This window comes from Populus nigra, chromosome 19 (genome assembly GCF_951802175.1).
Source record: "Populus nigra chromosome 19, ddPopNigr1.1, whole genome shotgun sequence".
Lineage (NCBI taxonomy): Eukaryota > Viridiplantae > Streptophyta > Magnoliopsida > Malpighiales > Salicaceae > Populus > Populus nigra.
The window spans coordinates 8,983,044-9,003,449 of NC_084870.1; the positions used below are offsets into that span (position 1 = coordinate 8,983,044).

The 20,406-nt window shown below is 36.7% G+C and overlaps 2 protein-coding genes across 2 annotated transcripts; both read right to left on the minus strand.

The window, feature by feature from the left end:
- Nucleotides 1-4,030: 4,030 nt before the first annotated feature.
- Nucleotides 4,031-11,636, minus strand: LOC133679095 (QWRF motif-containing protein 2-like). The gene is made up of 6 exons (XM_062101605.1): nt 9,638-11,636; nt 6,871-6,990; nt 5,710-5,826; nt 5,531-5,620; nt 4,516-4,623; nt 4,031-4,428 (listed from the first exon to the last, which is right to left on the minus strand). Exons 1-6 carry the CDS (start codon nt 11,078-11,080, stop codon nt 4,348-4,350), a joined length of 1,959 nt encoding a protein of 652 aa, XP_061957589.1. The 5' UTR covers nt 11,081-11,636; the 3' UTR covers nt 4,031-4,347.
- A 4,498-nt stretch (nt 11,637-16,134) lies between these two features.
- LOC133679955 (uncharacterized) lies at nt 16,135-19,534 on the minus strand. The gene is made up of 4 exons (XM_062102699.1): nt 19,279-19,534; nt 19,083-19,162; nt 16,737-16,798; nt 16,135-16,542 (listed from the first exon to the last, which is right to left on the minus strand). Exons 1-4 carry the CDS (start codon nt 19,374-19,376, stop codon nt 16,324-16,326), a joined length of 459 nt encoding a protein of 152 aa, XP_061958683.1. The 5' UTR covers nt 19,377-19,534; the 3' UTR covers nt 16,135-16,323.
- Nucleotides 19,535-20,406: the final 872 nt, after the last annotated feature.

Genomic DNA, 20,406 nt, shown 5'->3' on the forward strand with positions numbered 1-20,406 from the left:
GTTATTGTCCGACGTACCCAAGCCATTAAACATATCGAACCGCCCACACTACTAGAGTCCCACTCACAAAGAAGAATCATAACATTGTAGAAAGTTAAGTTCATGTATAAGGCTTGGTAAGGTAATAAAATATCATATGATTTCATTGCGTTTGGTGCATTGATTGTTAATATTCTACTTCTATCCGCTTTTGCTTTCTAATTTTGGATAGTGAATGAAAGATATGCCCGGCACGATTGATACCATTCATGACTTTCAATGGCTTTTGCTACCATGAAAGAGGCACTTGCTATTTCATTATGCCCCTTTTCTTTCCCAAACTCAAGGCCTCCGGTAGTCGGTTTGTCAGCATTGGATTTCCCTTTACATGTACTTGTAGCCTATCTCCAACTCTCCCTCTCTTTTTCCTTCCACTATTTGTTTGTTTGTTAATTTATTTTACTCATGGCCTCTTCATGTAACCAATAGCCAAAAGGCTAGCAACATATCCCTCCTCAATCCACAAAATGGGTTCCATGTCGAATTATCATTTTACTACTTGGCTCTGTCGCTTCATCACCATAAATACATATGATGGACCATCCATGACCCTTTCTTAATTTTCTTAATAATCACCAAGTATAAACACACATGACTGTACAATAAAACATTGAAAAATGTGCTCATTTATCAAGAATGAAGAGGATTTTCTTAAAAAAAAAATACATCAAGATTAATATAACTAGTTTCCACAAAAAAATAATCTACAATAATCATCTTAATATTTATATTCATGGCAATCTAATTATAAGGTGGTTCACAGGTTGATGTTGTTCACATCTGTGACTTCAAGTTGAAAGTACAAGATCTGTGGCAAAATAACTACTGGAACTTTAGAAACCTGATGACAGTGCTTTCAGAATGTGTCTAGCACTTTATCATGGTTGTTCGTATTCTGGCTACTCCTCATCCAGATGTCAGGATTATTTGGGAAGCTAATGATGTTGGTATTTACAATTCTAAGTCTGCCTTTCATTAGCTACTGGACAGATCTACAACGCTGCAAGGGAACCCAATTTGGATCAGGGTTTAGAAGGTAAAAGCTCTTGATAAAGTTCAGATGATGGTTTGGCATATTATTCATGACTGTCTTCCTACAAGGCTTCTACGCTACAAACAACATATTTCTAATACTTCTATCTGTGGCTGCTGCAACCAGGAGGAGGAAAGTGTTTTGCATTGACTGCAAGATTGTCACTTTGCTAGAATCATATGGAAAAATATAGGACTAGTAAATGCTCTCGGGTTTTGGAACATAAATGTTGTGGAATGGTGTAGACAAATAGTTTCTTCTAATGATTCGTTCCTTTTTCTTGAGGGTATTTGGTGGATCTAGAGGTCTAGAAACATCATTGCTTATAGGGAGAATTATGCAGGTGACAATTGGCTCATGAGGCAAATTCATCTTTTTAAGGAGGATCTTTGCAATGCTTGGTACGTCAAGCAAGCTGTCAACATTAGAAAATAGCAAACTATCTCATGGTGCGGACCTGATGTGGGATTCGTGGAATTGGATGTTGATGGCAATTCGCAAGGTCACTCGGGGAAGATTGGTCTTGGAGGCCTCATTAGGGATAATGAAGGGAAATGGCTTGTGGGTTTTTCGAGCATTGGAGGATTTGACACTAACTTGCTTCCAGAGCTTCTGGATATTAAACATGGGTTAGTTCTAGCTTGGAACCAAGGCTATAGGAAGATCATTTGCAATTTGGACTCTATAAATGCCTCAAGACGAATTCATGATGGGAATTTCATTTTTCAAAAACTTGGGGTTGTTATCGTGGATACCAAAAAGCTTCTTTCAAGAGAGTGGGAGGTTCATCTTCTTCATTTATGGAGAGAAGCCAACTCGTGTGCTGACTTCATGGCAAAGCATGTTGCTCGAAATCTCGCTGAGATTTGTATACACGGGAGAATCCACCTCCAGGTTTAAGTGCTCTTCTTCTTGCAGATTCGATGGGCACTAGATATCATAGAGGAGATTAGTTTTTGTTTCTTTTATTTCCAGTGTACCAAAAGAAATTATAAAACATTATTTATTTTTCATTCAAATTAAATATTATCATGAAAAAATTAAACTTGTTAACTAAAAAACAAAAATCTTACATTATATTTATAATTAAACAAATAAATTTACAGCACTAACTAATTATAAAAATATAAAAAAATAATTTTAATATTTACATGGCTAAAAATTACTTGTATATAAAAGAAAAAAATGAATGCTTATTTTTCCTTCATTTCAGAAATAGTGAAAAACTTGTAAAAGAAAACCATGGAGAAGCATTGAATTGTTTTTTTTTTCCCAAACTCATTAGAAAGTTGAAAAAATAGTTTTCTAGCTAGTTTTTTGGACGGAGAAAATTGTTTTTTTTTTTTTTCATGTTCTTTATCTTTCCAGCTTAAAGGAAAACGGCAAGCCGAAAATATGCTTATCGGTTGGTTTAATATACCAACATGGAAGATTTTTGTCGAAAACTTGTTCCTGGTATATTAGGGTCCCATAAACCAGATGACACTCAAATTGAAAGGAATGCAAGATTTTCTCATGATCATTTCCACAAACCATATTTAATGAAATCATGCCTTGATAACCTTTCCTCGTTTCAAATAATCATCGTCCTGTTCTTCAAATCATTAAGTTGAAATGTTAAAGTTGCAACAGTTCACATTTCACACACCTGATATGCAGTCATGATTAATTAAGATACGAGATTTGACTATATGATGGAACAATTTGGCCTTGTTTTCAATGGCATGATTACTGGACAGTCACCCTAATTTTTATAGCTTAGAGTTTGTTTTTAAACTACTAGTTTTCAGTATAATAATCTCTTAATACTTGATTGGGGATTGAAGCTCTAAAGAAACAGAGAGCAAGACAGTTTAAGGAGCAGCAAGAAGTTTAGTAAACTCTGAAGATGCAATGTCAGCTCTCCAAGGTGTGGGTGGCCATTAATTTTTATCCAAACCATGAGATAAAAAGAAATGGCAATCAAAACAGGACATGTGAATGGACAATTAAAACGTGCTTTTCTTGTTTTATTGGACAATAATAATAAAAGGTGGAGAGGAAAACCATAACCAGAATCAAAGAAAGGTTTTGCTTTTTCTGAGATTCGACAAATATGTTTCTGTAGGAGAAGGCGGCTAAAGATGGAAAGGTGTTGATGGATTCTATTATCACTTGAAATACTATTAAAAATTAGGTTAGATCTTCGTTAAAAAGTAGAAGTTGGATTCTATGTACCGGCAGCCCATGTTGGTGGTAGGCTGTGGACTTTCACTTCCCCATGCGCCGGAAGCTCTGCCACAACATGAGCTGTCGCTGACTTTCCTAGTCTATACAGTCCATGTAATGTATGAGAAGAAATATATACACGCTGAGCACTCCTTTTTTCTTTGATATCCACACACCCATTTTTACTACAGGAAGAAATATGTCACAGGGAAGAATTTCAGAAAATCGTCATCGTAAGTGTTTGATAAAATATATTTTTCATTGTTTTTGAGGTGGCAATACACGACTCTTTCGCTTGGTAGTGTACCTCTGTCTCTCACCCTCTAAAGAGAAATAGCAAAATCCAGCAAAGTCTCTAAAGAGAAATGGCCAAATCCATTCTTGGTAAATTGAAAAATTCATTCAATACGTACAGGTTAACTCGGTACTACAAGCTACACATTTCTCGAGTAAACAAATTCACAGTTTTGAGTATTCAATGCCAAGTTCTGCCCATATTCATTCATCGATACTTGGAGCAAGGCACATCACTCATGTCCATGCTAGGCCCCGCCAAACGTATGCATAATCGTGAACATAAAGATTTGGCAGAGCCGACACCATGACTGGTTTCACTCAACTCAGACACCATGTTTTGCAATGTTATCACTTGTTCAGTGAACTAACTATTAAGCCTTGTAACTAGACTCTCCCAACCAGAAAATCAGGAATGACAAGTTGACAACATCATGTTAAGATTACAAGAACAAGTAGATCAAGAACTACATAATTTTCCGTAATCAGATGAACCACCGTGCATGTTACATGTATAAATATACATTACTTTCCTTTTCGCTGTGTACAGCTAATTAGTAGGAGGCGAAAAACCACTTCCTGTCATCTTCGGATATAAAGATAAATGGAATAAAAGAAATACAAGACCACAACTGGTTCAAAAAAATGCCAAAGGTGAAGCCAAAACTAACTATTCAATCCATGTTTATTACCTTCAGTGCACCTCCACCCAAAAGAAAAAGAGTCGGGAGTGATGTTAGCATTTTAGAGTGAGTGGTCAAGTGAGATCAGTTCTACACACGTGTTGTCAGGCTGGTAGTAGTTGGTAAACGATTAAGTTGTAATATATGTGTTCTCACGCTACAATCCTTAACCTGTTCATAAATATACAATATTTCATAAGCAGACTTGGAGGAAAATGATTCGCTAATCCTGGTGTAGCCAGAAGAAAGAACCATTACCTGCACGGTTGCTAAGGTGGACAAGAAATCTTTACATTGTTGAAGCATGTGTCTTTCCTTAGCAGTCACATTAACAAGTTCAGCCACCAATGAATTCATGTCTTCCACCTGTGAATGACAAGTTGTTTTAGATGTGCGAGTAAAGGCATCTCTATAAAGTCCAAGGAAGCGGCAACCAAATGATTTTAGGCAAGTTTATTGGCAATAGTGCATTTTTTTCCAAGCCACTTTCCCTTGATTTATCAGCGCCAGAATAAATAAACTCTCAATAAGATCTTTGGAATTAGATAACAGCATGAACAAGAAGACAGAGAGTACTAGCACTTTCGGGTTCAGGAATGACAGTCGATGTCATAGGAGATCAAGATTGAATGACTGAGCTAATGTCTGTTTCACTGACTTGAAAGGTCAAGACTGATTTTCTTTTTAGGGAGAATGGGATTTCAGGTAGTAGGAGTGTGTGGGAGAGTGATAGTGGTTGTTTTTTAAAATGTTTTTTATTTCAAAATATATTAAAATAATATATTTTTATTTTTTTAAAATGTAAAAATAATCTTAAAGCAAAATAAAAAATAATTTTTTTAAATTTTTTTCAAAAACACTTCCAAACAAAATGCCAAACACTGCCTTAGGTAAAAAGAAACCATTAGTAGTGGCGGACTGCATTAACCAGCACTTAAAACACAGGACCTGTCCACCCAGTCAAACCAGGCAAACTGTGAGCCAGACTGGGAATAATCCACCAAACTCCCTCAAACCAGAGTCATAACTGGGTGACCAAGCTAGTTAGCAAAACCTGACTCTTCATCAAGATAGCAGTAAGAACACCTTGTTATATTTTATTGTTCTTACATTTAAAAACTAGTAGACAAAGCTAAATAACTCATTGTTTGTCTTCAAGGCACTATGTTATATTTTAGAAGACTATTTGGCATGAGTAAGACATTCATAGTTAATGGACCCCTTTCTCGAGCTCATGATATTATATATAACTATAATTACAAGAATGAGCTACCTTTGATGATAGCGAGCATATAGAGGATGCCATTGCTTGCATTACATCAACTGCTGAACCAACAGCATCCTTCAGATTTTGTACATCGGCCTGTAACATAGAAAAGTAAAGTTCGTTAACCTGGTATTATGCTTGTAAAATGCTGCCTTTCACCTTAGATGTTTAATGAAGGAACATACCACTGTTTTTCCAACAACAGGAAGGCGAAGAGTACTGGCCTTCAGAGCTTCGGTTGCTCCTTCCAGAGAACTCGAGTGACCTCTATCAAGATGTGACCATTCTTCTAAATGGGCAATCTGCATTCACCAAGTACAGTAAAACTTCAGCAATAAAGATGAGAAAAGCAGAATGATTACAAACTAAATGTGTTTCTGGCAGTGCCAAAACAGGGAAAAATAACAGTCAACTAAGTCAACACAATCAACATGACCAATCCTTAGAAGGTGCTGGTAAGTAATAATTCATCAATCGGTGACCCTTAAAGTAGAAGGTGGATGACCAACTCATATGAAAACGTTACTCCTAAATAAATTAACAATAAACTAAAGGAAATCTAGATAAAGCTCTACAGGCATCTATGCCATAGCAAACACCAAGGCCTCTAAATGCTTCACCAGGTCATGGGACAATTTCAGAATCCCCTCTAAATGAATTTTAGAAACAATTTAATAGTCTTCATTGTTTTCAGGTCAGGTTCCAAATAAAAGTTAACAGAAAAAGAAAATGATATATTGGAAGGTGTTTGGGGCAAAAATGGCAGGTAAGAGCAGGGAAACAGCAGATCCAAAATCTGTATGCCGCAAACAAGTCACAGTATGAGGGAAATTGATCAGTTTGAGTCCAACAGGTATAAATACCAAACCATATGCATCTTTAAGGCTAAATCGATCTCCCAGGTTTAACTTTTCTACTAATTCTCAAGCTGTGAATCTTCAAGTAAAGAGATATGATAAACAGGAAAAGAGATGAAATGGCAGCAAAATTAGGACAAACATAAGATATAAAGGCAAAATGATGATGACAAAAATTAGACGTTAAAATTCTAACTATTCCCTGAAAGCCCCCAGAAAAACAAGACAGGTGTCTCATACTTGGTCATAGCATCCCAAATCTCCATAGAGTGATGTGGTTGATTTCTAAACATTTCCAAGTTACTTCCAGTTTACATCACTTTATAAATTGAAGTTCCATCATGCATTGCCGTTCAAAACATCAAGATTTAAGCTTAGCATAAATATAAAGAGGGTAAGAGATAATCCAGTTCTGAAAGAAGATAATTTATCAGAAATATTAAGAGGTTCAATACCATAACAAAAGTTAAGTGAATATCTTAATCTTACTTGTCCCTTAAGGATAGAAGTCAGCTTCAGCTTTTGCCTCAGCAATAGTAACTTGACTCTTCTGAGAGTGACAGAATGCCGCAGTTCTGAGATTGTTACCCATGCATTCCACAAATTTTTCTGGTACAAAGAAAAACATTGAGTATAAAAATCACAGCAATGTGTCTGCTACATTTATCCTGAAATTTTGGCAACAACGTAACTCTTTTCAATAAAATTGTTTCAGGCTAGTGTATAGGGCCTAGAAGCCGGTACAAACAGAAGTTTCTGCAGGCAGTACTGCAAGAACAAGCTCCTGAATTAAAGCAATGCCACACATGGTCAATGCGAACAAAAAGTCGTCAATGAAACACAAACCTTGATACAAAGTGAAAGGGGAGGGAGAGAGTATTGGATGACCTTGAGGTGCATAGAAGTTCATTTATGCTGAATGCTGGTGATCCTATTTGGTTCCTGTTCTCTAAAATGTATTTCAGAAACAAGCGAGAAAAAAAAACTAGACAAATTTTTCTAAAGCAGAATATTGTTTCTTCATGACATCTCTTTAGGAAAGCTTTTGGAAAACATAAACCAACCTCTTCCTGTTGTTAATAATGGAGTTTTTTTGTGGAAACAACATTCCAGAAACTGTTTTCAAGAACAGCTAGGCAAACAAGATTTCCAGAATGAAAAAAAGGGTTTATTTTGGGGGGGGGGGGGGGGGGGGGACACAGGTTTTTGAAACAGGAGCTAAACTTACCCTAACCCTTTAGACTTTACCAGCTTGAACCAAACATGCCTGTCAGGCAAGTAAGGCTGGTAAACAAACAGAAACAAGGCTAGACTCCTACTTTAGGAAGCAACTTTTCCTTCCATGTGCTTTTGGAAGAGAAGGCACCATGTGAAGGAGAAACAACCCCGAATAAGTAAAATGAGTTGGATGATAAGTTTGCCTCTTTTCATATTGGACAGCCATTAAAAACTCTGACATACCCTACACCACAAACTCTGAAACTACCCAGAATGGAAGTGTTTGCACCAATTCTCAATCCTGTCCCATCTTCTAAACCTCAAAGAACAGGAGAACAGAAGATATTCAGATACTGAAGCCTCCAAGGACCTCTATAACAGCATCAAGAAACAATTCTCAAAAGAAGTCACTGACAACTATTAGCTTGATAAAAAGCAATAGCAGAAAAAAGGGATTTAAAGCTTCCACTCAACAGTCAAGTCAAAGCATCTCTCATAACATCCAAATTCCACAAGCAGAGAAAATGAAAAATACCCCAACCTCCTCTAATATTTTCTGCAAGACCACAATGAAAATGGAGAATATTCATCCACTTCCCTTGTTTGAGTCTACCATCCATCTCCACAAACTGCCCTTTCCCATGCTCGTATCACCAGAATCACAGAACTAAAAGTGCTTTATTCAAAGTAGTAACTTCCTTATCCTATTTAAAATAAATATTTTCGCATTTACTAAAATGAAATCAGAACTTGTCTTGTATGCCTCAAACTGTCCTTTCCCATGTTCACAAGACCAAAATCACAGAACTAAAAGTGCTTTATTCAAAGTAGAAACTTCCTTATCCTATCTAAAACATTTATATTCACATTTACTAAAATGATATTTGAACTTCCTTCGTACACCTCCATTTTCCACTTTTAGCACTCTTCCAGCAGAAATATCCCTTGACCATTTTCAAATTTCTTACGCATCCGTGCTCTAATTGTGAAAATTGAATTATATTAAAAGGGAAGACTTTTATAGTCCACAGCCCTTCTAGACAAATACAACTCCTACCCTGCTAGTTCCCACTCGGTCTGCCCAATGTTGCTTTCCATTCTAGCATGGACTCAGATGAACAATCCAAAACAATAAATGGGTCCATATTGGAGTTGTATTGATTATGTATGTAAATGTTTCTTTAAGGTACTCGTGGCATACCTAAGCCCCAGAATTCCACATGGGTCTTGTATAAATGATGCAGATCGCCTGGGAACAGTGAGCGAATGGAGTTTTGGCCATTCCTCTATCTAAAGAAAGCACTATATTGTGTAGAATATTGTCCTAGGCACAAAGATAGACAAAGAAAGCACTATATTGTGTAGAATATAGTCCTAGGCACAAAGATAGACTATGTCAGCTTGGCTCTCATGAATTTAAGATAGCATAAATCCTCAATTGCATAATGAAGTCTGTCCTTATCAATAGTGTAGCACTCCTTTTAAAAAATAGCAGGCCAAAGCCATCTAGAAAGCAAACTCTATCTCTAGCGAGTACTTAATCAAGTTTCCAAACTCCTTAATGGCATCCTTTTCCAGCACCATTGCAAATCGGCTTAAGTCAAGGTCCTTCATTCCCTAACCTATCCTCTCCACACAGAAATGCACTTGCTTAGATTCATGGGTTGTCCTCCATTGTTTGGACTTTGGAAGCGGATTTATTAAATGCTTCTTTGGTTTTTCCACTCTATAGACTATTTGTTGATGCTTAAAGTCCTAAACAGTTTACATCATGCCAGAGCAAATGTTACCCGTGAATATAAAGAAGCTAGCACCCGGTGAAAGAAATTCATCAAGCATTCACTTTCAGATTTCAAATGGAAATTATTTTCAAGGTCAGAAGCCAAAATGAAGACATCAACTATTACCAACAAAAGGCACACATCAACTATCAGCAATGAAAAACACATTCACCAGATATAAACTACGTTAAGAAAAGAGAACTGGAGTGAATAAATTGAAAACAATGTACATACTAGATGATGTCAGTTTACCATACCTCTGCATTCAGTCTTTGCACCATGGAAGTAGCATCTTCCCTTGCATTTACAAACCGCCATTGCAAATAACGGTTATACAAAAGCCTCAACATGTGTGCATCAACAATTCTATCCTCCCCCATCTTCCCTCTCCTTAAATCAACAGAGAAACTAAGAATTGAGGGTGAACTGCTACTCATTGATCTCACCCTTGAAGGACTAGACATCCCTCTAGATGGTGATGAAGCTGAAGTTGTCCAAAGTTTACTAGGAGATGCAGGCCGTGTAGCTCCCCTAATAGGTGAAGCCGCCATCATTCTTGGAGATGACAAAGGACCATCACTACTAAATCTTTTTGATTGAATAGCCTTTGGTGAAACACCCATTCTAGAACCAGGACTAGTAGATAAGGGTGAACCTGGATCCTGCAACCTCCTCAACCTGCTATTGGTTTCCTGCCAAAACCTTGCCGAAACAGTAATGCCACGAGGAGCAGTTTTTCGTTTACCAATTTCTGGCACTCCTGAAGTGCTACCAGAGGAAACACTATCACTATCAGAAGCAGTAAGATCACCAGTAAAAGATGACTCATTTACAGAAATAGTATCTGTGTTTTGCCTAGCATTGCCTAAATCCAAGCTCAACCTCCTACCCTCGTCAACAATAGACTGCTGCAATGACTTGACCCCAAAAAACCCAGATCCAATAACCCTCCTATCTCCGCCGCCACCAACAACAACACTACAATCCAAACTCCTGGACAACAGTGGATTCCGCTCTTTCAAATTCCCTTCTCTACTTCTCCCTGGCCACCTATGCTGATCCATAGGCCTTGAATTCTCACCCTGATCTCTCACTGGAGTAGCTCTCCTCCTCTCAGGAGTGGCTTTTCTAACCACATTGTTTTGTGGTGGTGTCACAGACTTAGCTTTACTAATTGGAAGCGAAAAGGCCTCGCCTTGAAAAGAAACTGATAAGCTCCTTGTTGAAGTAATCAACATCTTTGTAGCAGCTGATATTTCAGTTGCGGTGCGCTGTGGGTTTGGTGTTGTTGGCCTTGAAGAAGTAACAGGCCTCCTTCTATCAACAGATTGGGATCTTTTTGACCCGGAAGGAAGAGAACATGTAGTTGTCGTTAATGGTGTGTGCAAAGGTCCAGAATTTGTAGACCTTGAAAGTAATGGTGAAGCAAATCTCCTTGGAAAAGAAGAACTCGAAGATGAAGAACTTGAAGTGGTGGTGGTGGTGGTGGTGGTGGTTGTAGAAGTGGAAGTGGAGGGAGAGGGAGAGAGGTACCTAGAAGGTACTTGTTTGCCTCTGGGTTTTCTTGTTGCAATGTGGGCACTACCATTATTTTGTTGGTGGTCTTTCTCTGAAGGTAAAAGTGGGGGTCTTGTTAGATTAGGGGTTTTGTCAGTTGAACTAGCTGCTGCTGCTGCTGTTTGAGGAATGGCAGCCACCATTATGTGTGTGATAAATCTGGTTTATGAGTTTCTCACATTGCCTCTTGAAAAAAGTTTCGGTTTTTCTTGGCTTATGGCTTCTCTCCCATTAAAGACACAACATTGCAGGTTTCATGCCTAAATCCTGCAAAAGAGTTGGTGAAAGTTAGGATCTTGAGCAAGAAATAGGAAACCCAAAACGGGTTACTGAGGGATCAGTCTGTATTTTTAGCTTTTACTACTATTTTGGGTTTTGAGAGAGAGAGATCAGAAAGAGTTGGTGAGAGAGGTGAGATTTGACATTTGAGAGAGGAGAGGCTCACAGGTGTGCTTATGTGGGTGTGTGTTTTGGGTGTGGGTTTTGGTGAATCTTTGAAGAGAAGTTATGATAATTTAACTGTGTTTGTGCCATTTTTAAGTTCTGATAAAACTTTAAATTATAGTTAAGAGTATGGTTTTCGTTTGGGTTTTCAAGTCTACCCTACACACCTTAATTTTTGTCTAAAATTCTGGTATTTGTTTGAGAGAGGTAGTGTTTTTTTCTTGGTGGTGTCTCTGTCTCCATTACACATGAAGAAACCCGTTAACTCAATTTCTCTGGCTGGTTAGGTACGTGCAGAGCCCATCTTTCATGATTTAGGGGAAGAACATGATGATTGTTAATTTATTTTATAGAAACTAATTAAAGACCGTGACACTTGATGAACCAGGCATTTGTATAAAATCATGCTTGTACTTTGTTAAGTGCACAAGTCATCATACTCCATTCCATGTTATTATTATATTAAAATATTCACATGTTTTAAGAGAGATTTAGTATGTGTTAGATAATGAGTTTACAAGTTTTTTTTATTTTTTTTAAAAATATTTTTAATTAAAAATATACTAAAATAATATTTTTTTATTTTTTTTACACTAACATAATAAAATTATCAAAAATTAAAAACAATCATTTTTTTTATTTCTTACACGCGCTGTTACTGTAACAATTGAAAGTTGATACAGGCAATCAAAACCAAAAAAGAAAGAAGTCACTGAAAGTGGTTGAACTATCAATTCCTCTCCTTTAACTAATTTTTTAAAATTAATTCCAGGTGGTTTTACAAGTTATTAAGCATTTACTCACAATTATAGCTCCCTCGCGGGGAGGGGAGTGGAGGGGAGGGGAGGGGCAGGACAAAACTGGGCTGCTGGGGTCATCTACATTGATTCTTATCATCACATTACTTGATTTATGGATCCTTTTCATCATGTCTGTGAACCAAATTTCTGGCCCCAAGGGCTCCCCAGCAAAAAAAAGAAGAAGAAATTAATAGAGCAATGACACCCTCGTGTACCTTCAATTGAACATGATTAAACAGTGTTCTTAGCGAGTAATGACCATAATTAAACAGTAGAGGTACGAATCTAGCTGCTTCAAAAAAAATTAAAAAAACCCAGTGGGATTCTGTTTGTTTTTGAATTTTAAAAACTGTTTTTTTAAAAAAAATAAAAAAATAATAATTATTGACAGAGTTCCAAATAGGCTCCTAGGCAGCAGCATCTATGGCCAATCCAAAAGAAAAGAATTGTTTTGTCTAAAACCAAATGTGTGTACAAAAATAATTGCAAAATTGGCAGAGCATCTCGCGTGCGTACATGATCTTGGCATCTTGCAAGTCACTCGTTAGGAAGTCACTTCTTTGCTGTTGGATTAGCGAAGAAGCATAGGCTAAGAAGCCTGAGCTCACACTGGGTCATTTTCAACTACAGTCGTTCAACAGTACTCACAATGACTACACAACCGTACACCCACAAGCATATAGCTTTTGAAACATTCGTTTTACTGCTCCATTTATTTTTTCATTTCAAATTATATTTTGTATATTCAAAGGTATGTTTAGTTTAAAAAATATTTTTTTAATTTTTATGATGATTCTCTGTCAAAAATATTTAAAATATTTTTAAAAATTATTATATATCATAATATTAAACCCGCAATGAATTTATTTTCTCTTAATTTAAATAATAAAACCAATGATGATAATAGTAAAATATATTTTTTAGCCATTTTTTTAATATTTTGATATCAAACCAACGATGTTTTCTTTTTCTACTTCTTGTTGTTGTACCTGCATAATAATCTTGTAATTAGGGTGTTTTTTTTTCATCACATAATATATCATGGCGCGACAAAAAAGAAAAAAAAACATTTGAAGGTGAAAAAGAACTCGTGCGGGTGTGATTAACCTCCTGGATCAGTAATCGACGGAGCAGGAGATGAAACATTAACGAGATTAAAAGAACACGGAGGGATAAAGAAAGAGGGGGCTACCTGAGCTAGACTGAGAGAGACAGCATGGACGAAAAGAGCTCCCAAGCAGACAAGGAGTTTGCTGGTGTCATCGATATGAAAATGCTACTAACTTAAAGAAAAGTTTTAAGAGGTGACAAGAACAAACGCCTTGCCTTGTTGATTTTTGCAAGCTAAGCTAAGCTATATAACCCATTTGTTAGTTAATAATCATACTTCTTATGCTAATAATTATATAATAAGATGCAACATCTCATTCTATCTCTCTCAGCCCCTCTGAAAACCCTTGCTTTTAACGCTTTTTAATTCTCAGAATTCCCTCCTTAACTTTGTCGTCATCTTGCCCCGCTTACAACCCACCAGCTAGCTAGCCTTGCTTTTTCAGCTCTAGGTCGTGCTTAGGGGACCATTAGATATTAACTAGATTGGTCTTGGACATGCCTGAACTCAGCAGTTATGTTTCAAGACTATGAAACAAGGTCGATTGCCTGAAATCCTCAGCAAAATTTATTTTTCCATTGAAGTTATTTGGCATTGGGTCCCTTCGAAGCCAAACCTAGTTGACTAGTTGTGATCCAAAAAGAAACAGCAAGCTATGATAGTCAACTGCAAATGGAAATGGAGAGGTATAGAGTCGCATGTCTGATTGCTACAGTTCTCTAATCATATATAACTTCAACATAACTTGAATACGACTTAACTGCATGCTCAAATTTGTGTAAACGGGTATTTTAATTAAACAGGAGTAACTACTGCATTCAAATTGGTGAGTGCACCATACTTCTTTAGCTGACAAAATTAAGTTTGTCTGGTATTTTGGTTTACATTGTTTTATAAAATAATTTTTTACTTGAAAATATATTAAAATATTTTTATAAATTGTATTCTACATAAGAAAATACAGAAAGGGTGGAAAAATTACTCGTGTCCTTTAACCCAAGTGTTTGCATAGAAAGAAAGAAAAAATTTCGTTTCCTGTGTCCCAAATAGAGTTACATCAAAGGAATTAATGATTAACCAACAAAGGTTGTCATAAGTGGAAGAGAAGCGCTTAAGCAGTGGACTGAGGTTCCCGTCTAACGCTTGATAGAACCTCGAAAGATTAGTCCTGAAATAACTTGGAGAACCCAAAAACGAATTAATGGTTAATGAATAAAGACAACTTGGAAAACCTAAGAACACCACGACCAAAGCTTTGGTTAGCTGGTTGTTCATCATGGCACTGTAAGTTTGGTTTACTAGACATTAAAGTCACAAACTACAAGGACCATGAATAAAATTGTACCCCTCACCATGAGAAATTACTAGAATTGAAGGGGGACCGCCAGGGGAAGGGGGCGGCGACTGCACGCAAAAATATAGTTTGATTAGCTGCAGTTATTTTTGTATTCCACAGGTGACTTTTACTGCACATAGCTAGCGACTCCTATGTGTACAAATATATATATATATATATATATATATATATATATATATTTTAAAACTAATATACTATTGGGAAACAGTCTGAAAGCCAAATCACCATTACAATTCATCTGAAGATGAAGATGAGCATGATGTATTTTAACTCCGTTTGCTAAGCTATGGCTGTACAGAGAAATGATGATAATAGAACTCTGGAAGGCATGTGGCTTAAAATATACTCCATGCTACAATTAATTTAAAAGTAATACAACCACTTAAGTGAGTTTGTTTAATTTGGTAACCTCCTTTGAAAGTGATAATATAATTGGAAGTATGATTTTGTCTGGACTAGTTTCTTTCCAGCTCCCTTCCGCTGCAACCTCACATCTACTTGTTATTGGAGATGAAATAAAAAGAAAAAACGTGACCATGGGGAAAGTCATTTGTGCATGCATTAAAAAAATGTGCCTTGTATTTTTCTTTGAACGAAAGATTCAGAAAACGAAAAGAAACATTGGAAACAAGATATGATTTCAGCATTTCGGACAATTTACACAGCCTCCCTTTTCAACCATTACAATTTAGACCTATGATGGGTGACCTGCAGGTTTTCACAAGTACTTCCCTTCAGTATTTTTCTATCTTCAATTGGACCACACGCAGGAATGAAAACATATCTTGAAGTAATTTATTTCAGTAGCTTATTAAATAAACAGCTTAGCATGTGCCTGTAAGATGTTAAAGATGCACTAGCTACTTGAATGCCTAGATGATTTTGTATTATCAAAAGTTTCATGGATGACACAATTATATTCTCTCAGGGATTTGCATCCCAGGTAAAGAGGATAAGGTCCAAAACTCAGTTAAATCCATGAGACAAGAAACCATAATGGTGAAGAAAAGGAGAAGATGTGGTATAATTATATTCCAATTGGAGAGATGAAGCATTCATGAGAATTCCAGATGTGTACTTCAATGATAGAGATAATTGATTGGTGCTAGAAATTAAGAAATGTGAAAGGGGCACACAAACTACCTTGAAAGAGAAGAAACAATAGTCAGGAAGGTTGGTGAAGGAGATTATTGCAGTCACTTTTAGCATGCCTGTGCTTTTATTTTTCATGTTGGTGATTTCAGTGTATGTGACCATTTAAGGTCACTCTACAGCATGCATTTGTTAAGATCTGCTAGGCTACACCTTACCAGCTTGAATGATGTCTGGGCACTAAATGAGAGCAAACTAATGCCTGCTAGAAGGTTTCAGTTTCAGGAGTCACATAAATGAGTTTTAACTACGCAAAACGAGTGCCATTTTCGGAATTGTTAAGTAGATCATCCTTTTGTACCAAAAAGCCAAAAACAAGCATTAGACAAGTAATTTTGCAACGATGCGATATATATGTCTGCCTTCAAGATTTCATTATTCAAGCAAACAAACTAAGGACAGCTTATGATGCTGACTACCTGATGTAAGACTTCAGAAAACAACCTCAACTTTGAAATAGCTCCGTATTTCAAAACTACCATGTCTGATGTAAGGACTTGTTTTTGGCTGGTGATAAAATGGTTAAGCAGGCGAAGGAGGTGATTTCAACCTGCCTTGCTTCGGGTGATCCAGCAGTGTTGGTCCTGGAATGTAAGGTATGAGAGGAGTGCCATGCTCGATTGGTCTGGATACTATGGTGGCAGTAGATTTCGGAGCTGGATCGATCTTGCTATAGCCCTCCATATTTATGTTGTCCTTCTGAATCTCTTCACTAGAAATGCGCTGACTATAGCATCCTTCCTGGAAATATAGAAATGAAAATAAATAACCAGAGAATCCATTAATCTGACATTTAGCACAGTCTAATATATTTAAAGATACTGGATTTCGCAGCCTACATGCAACAGCACAAACCAATGCCTTCTTGACAGCTTCATAAATTCATCTGCAGAGTAAATTTAGGGTTGAGTCGGAATTTACAGAATGAAGCATACCTTTGGTTCTTTGAATGATGTTGTAGCTGTTATGCTATCTTCAGTTTTGGGGAAATTCAAATCTGGGTTTAATTCGATAAAACAGAAATGATCAGAAAAGAGACGGTATAAAACTTCAATTAAGAATTTGAACTTTTTCGTTTGTCACAGGTCATGATACAAAAGTCCGATGAGCTCGAAATAATCAATTTCATATGACATCTTCCTTAATATGGAAAAGTAGGACCGCTGACCACTATATTAACTTGGTGCAGAGCTCTTCCAGCTATGCAACCAGGTTATGCAGAGCCATGACCTGACATGTTCATTAAGTTTAGACCCGTGCAAAGTTCAACCTGAGATCCAGGTAAATAATTGCAGTACAAGTACATGAAAATAGACATGCTCTGATAAGAATTTGTGAAATGTAACACGAGATTGGCAAGCACAAATTTAACTTTGCATGGGTTCTGTGGCGTGTTAATGCGTGTCATCATGAAAACCAGAAGAAATAATATGCCTGATTTTGTTAAGAAAGGATAAGGTGATTACAAGAAAAGGTTAGTCCTCAATCATCCTCAAGGGACACACCAGAGTAAATGGACTTCAGCTAATCCTATCTTCTACATGATTATCAGTGGTCCAGTTTGGCAAGTGTGAGGTAAAATCAGGAATCATTATTGTCCTGGGTCAGGTTTCCTATATAGAAAGATATATCAGTCCCTGCTCACGTCCGGTTAGGGCAATGCGATCAAGAACAGATGACCTGAGTAAAAGTTGGCAATTTCTCTTCAGCTCTACATGGATGATTATAGTCTTTCACGGTTTGGTGCTTCTATGTCTGTCGGTGCAGAGCATGTCATGAGTGAGCAAAGTCTGCTCAATTCGCAAACCTAAGTTCTACATGATAGCACAAAAAGATGTTAGCATCATCAGGATCAGGACCGCAGCATATGTGCTTGTTAAGCAGCTAAAATGGAGAGGACAGCACCCGCTGTAAAGTGATGTTAATCATACAATACCTAATGGTAGGAAAAGGTAATGATAATTGATAGGGAATTCTTATGATAAGAGCACCAAACCGTGACATGCTCCGCACCGACAAAGTGAATTGAGGAAGTGAGATTAGAGAACCGATAGTAAATAAATAAATTTTACACTATTAGAGTACAATCTTCATACACACGCGGTGAGAATTTACAAAAAAATCGGATAGGATTGTTAACGGATATAGCTACGTCGGGTTTGAACTTAAAATTATATTTAATTTATTTTATAAATTAAAACCCTACCCGTTTAATTTTTGTTTAAAACTTGAGTGGGTTAAATATATTAGGTTGGGCTAATTTGTTTTTGAATATTATAAATATTTATGTGTTGGGTTTATATTACTAATTTTCATGGGTATGATCATTTGAATAAATAAGCTAAAATAAAAAAATTAATTGCAATAAAAAAAAATATAACAAAAAAAAAATATGAATTGAGTTAGATTGATCCGGTTTTAAAAATCTAGACCCGTCACCCAACTTATGATATCAATTTCTTAAGTTTTTTTTTCACTCACTATTATTTGTAATATTCATATTATTTAACTTTCACGACTTAAATCGAGTCCCATTATAGATGGATTAATTTTTTAAACACCCCTAAGATCGACAACGTTTAAGTGCCAAAAAGAATTTTCTCTGACCCGCTCAAGTTTTAGCTCTATAAATTAATGATAATTCTGAATACATTACTTAGTAAGAATGGTGAAACTAGATCATGGTCCTTTAATTGCAAACCTTGCTATCAAAAGAAAACATTTGGTGATTACTTACTTTACTTTATGATCGCAAGGCACATGCATAGATGATGGACGGTGAAAAGGAAATTGTTGGGAACAGAAAGTGATATGGCCTAGTGGTCCAAAGGACTCATTGCTTGAATAGTAATGGAGTTCGCAAGGGAAAGTTCATCATCACTAGAATAGGGTTTTGCAACCAAAAGTGAGTCCCATATACAGTCGCCTAAACTAGATGAATTAGTGCTATTAAATCAATCATGAAAATCAAGAAACTCTTCTTCTTCTCCTTTTTAGCTTGTAAGAGATGACCAAAACAAAAATAGTGATGCCTCAATTATTGATATTGATGCATCTGCAAAGCATTCTAACTCTGTACTTCTTTCTACCTTAACAACTGTTACAAATACAGCAAGCTTGTGGCAGAGAAACAGATGGAGATATGGCAACAAGGAGCGAACAAATTATAATTGTACCTCTTGAAAATTTACTTAGAATATATATACGAAAAGATAAATCAAATTTAATGAAATAAAAGTACTAAAATGAAACTATATAAAACTTGGGTTAATAGAGCTTACCATGAGAAGATGAGTAAGTGGAAGACAAACAGGCAGTTCCAGCAAGGAGGATCAGAGCCCAGAATCCAAACACAGACATCCTTGCCATGTCAATAATCACAAATGAACAAATTGAGATTCCCTAAATGCCAGTGGCAAAATGAACAATTTAACAGGGGGTTTGCTGTTTGGTAACTCTAAAAGTTGGCCCCTTTACCTGTGAGAGAGGGGAATCGAGTGATTATGGACTTTATGGTGCCGATTTGCTGTGGAAAAGGAAGGCATATGGAATTGTGCAGACAGTCGAAAAGACATTGGTCATCAGTCTAAACAGTCTTGAAAACTGAAATGAGCTTCCTTCGTTTTCTTCATCAATTTCTCTTTAATAGAAGTTTTTAACAGTGTTACACCTGACAACGACGCGTGTGTTCTTTGCAGGAGAAAATTCAAGCATTTTGCCTTTCACATTTTGCAATTTTTATACATATGAACTCCAAAGTTAGCTCTCTAAAATTATGAAGCATTTTATAATACTGCATTCCCCTTTCGCAGTGATTGTCATCTTCAGTAAAAAACTCAGTTTCCCAGTGATCATCTTCGGCAAAAAACTCTCTGGTATACATTGGAGGATCCTTAAGGATCTTTCAGTACTGGGAAGGATTTAGATCATTCGGAAGCAATTTTCCGAGAAGACTTGATCAATAATCCTGTAGAGAGCTTGATTTGCTACAGTATTGTTTAGGATATAGTCTCTAACCTGCTCCGTTTTGTAGATGCTAATTTACAAGTGAAATCAATTTATTAATCCGGAAAAAATTGGCACGAATTCGAGATCGCGTTGGTGAGTAAGTCCTCCCTGCATGCCTCACACATTCAAGATTCGCTGAGCACTCGAGTGAGACATTAAAGAGTCCTATCTGCCTGGATAGCATAGAAGAGGCCACATTCTCCTGACAGATCACGCCATGAATCATGCATGCATTTGAACCCTCTATTTTCACCTTATAACAGGATCAAGCAGAGGGAGAAAAGAGTGGGAAATTTGACAACACCCACTGAAATCCAACAAGGTTCGCTCAAAGGCTTGTTTGTCATAGCAACCCTTACATCTCTTAATTACACTATGTAATATTTGACAGTTGAGCAGACTCAAAATGTACTTTTCGCAGAGCAAGGAAGGGCATAAATCTTCCACTTGCTTCAAAAAAGTGCCTGAGATCACCCCCTACATTACCATGGAAAGTAGGAAAGAGAAAAAAAAAAAAGTAGAGGCCATTGATATGTTCACCCACGTTTACAATGCAGCCTCTCGCCTTTATTCTTCACAAACTATACGAGGATCGGT

Coding starts and splice junctions, on each gene's coding strand:
- LOC133679095 (XM_062101605.1), bottom strand. CDS start 11,080: ATGGTGGCTGCCATTCCTCAAACAGCAGCAGCAGCAGCTAGTTCAACT. Junction 6,991..9,637: donor TGCAAAGACTGAATGCAGAG/GTATGGTAAACT, acceptor TCTTTGTACCAG/AAAAATTTGTGGAATGCATG. Junction 5,621..5,709: donor CTGTTGTTGGAAAAACAGTG/GTATGTTCCTTC, acceptor TCTATGTTACAG/GCCGATGTACAAAATCTGAA.
- LOC133679955 (XM_062102699.1), bottom strand. CDS start 19,376: ATGTCTTTTCGACTGTCTGCACAATTCCATATGCCTTCCTTTTCCACA. Junction 19,163..19,278: donor TCGATTCCCCTCTCTCACAG/GTAAAGGGGCCA, acceptor TGACATGGCAAG/GATGTCTGTGTTTGGATTCT. Junction 16,543..16,736: donor CATCATTCAAAGAACCAAAG/GTATGCTTCATT, acceptor CTATATTTCCAG/GAAGGATGCTATAGTCAGCG.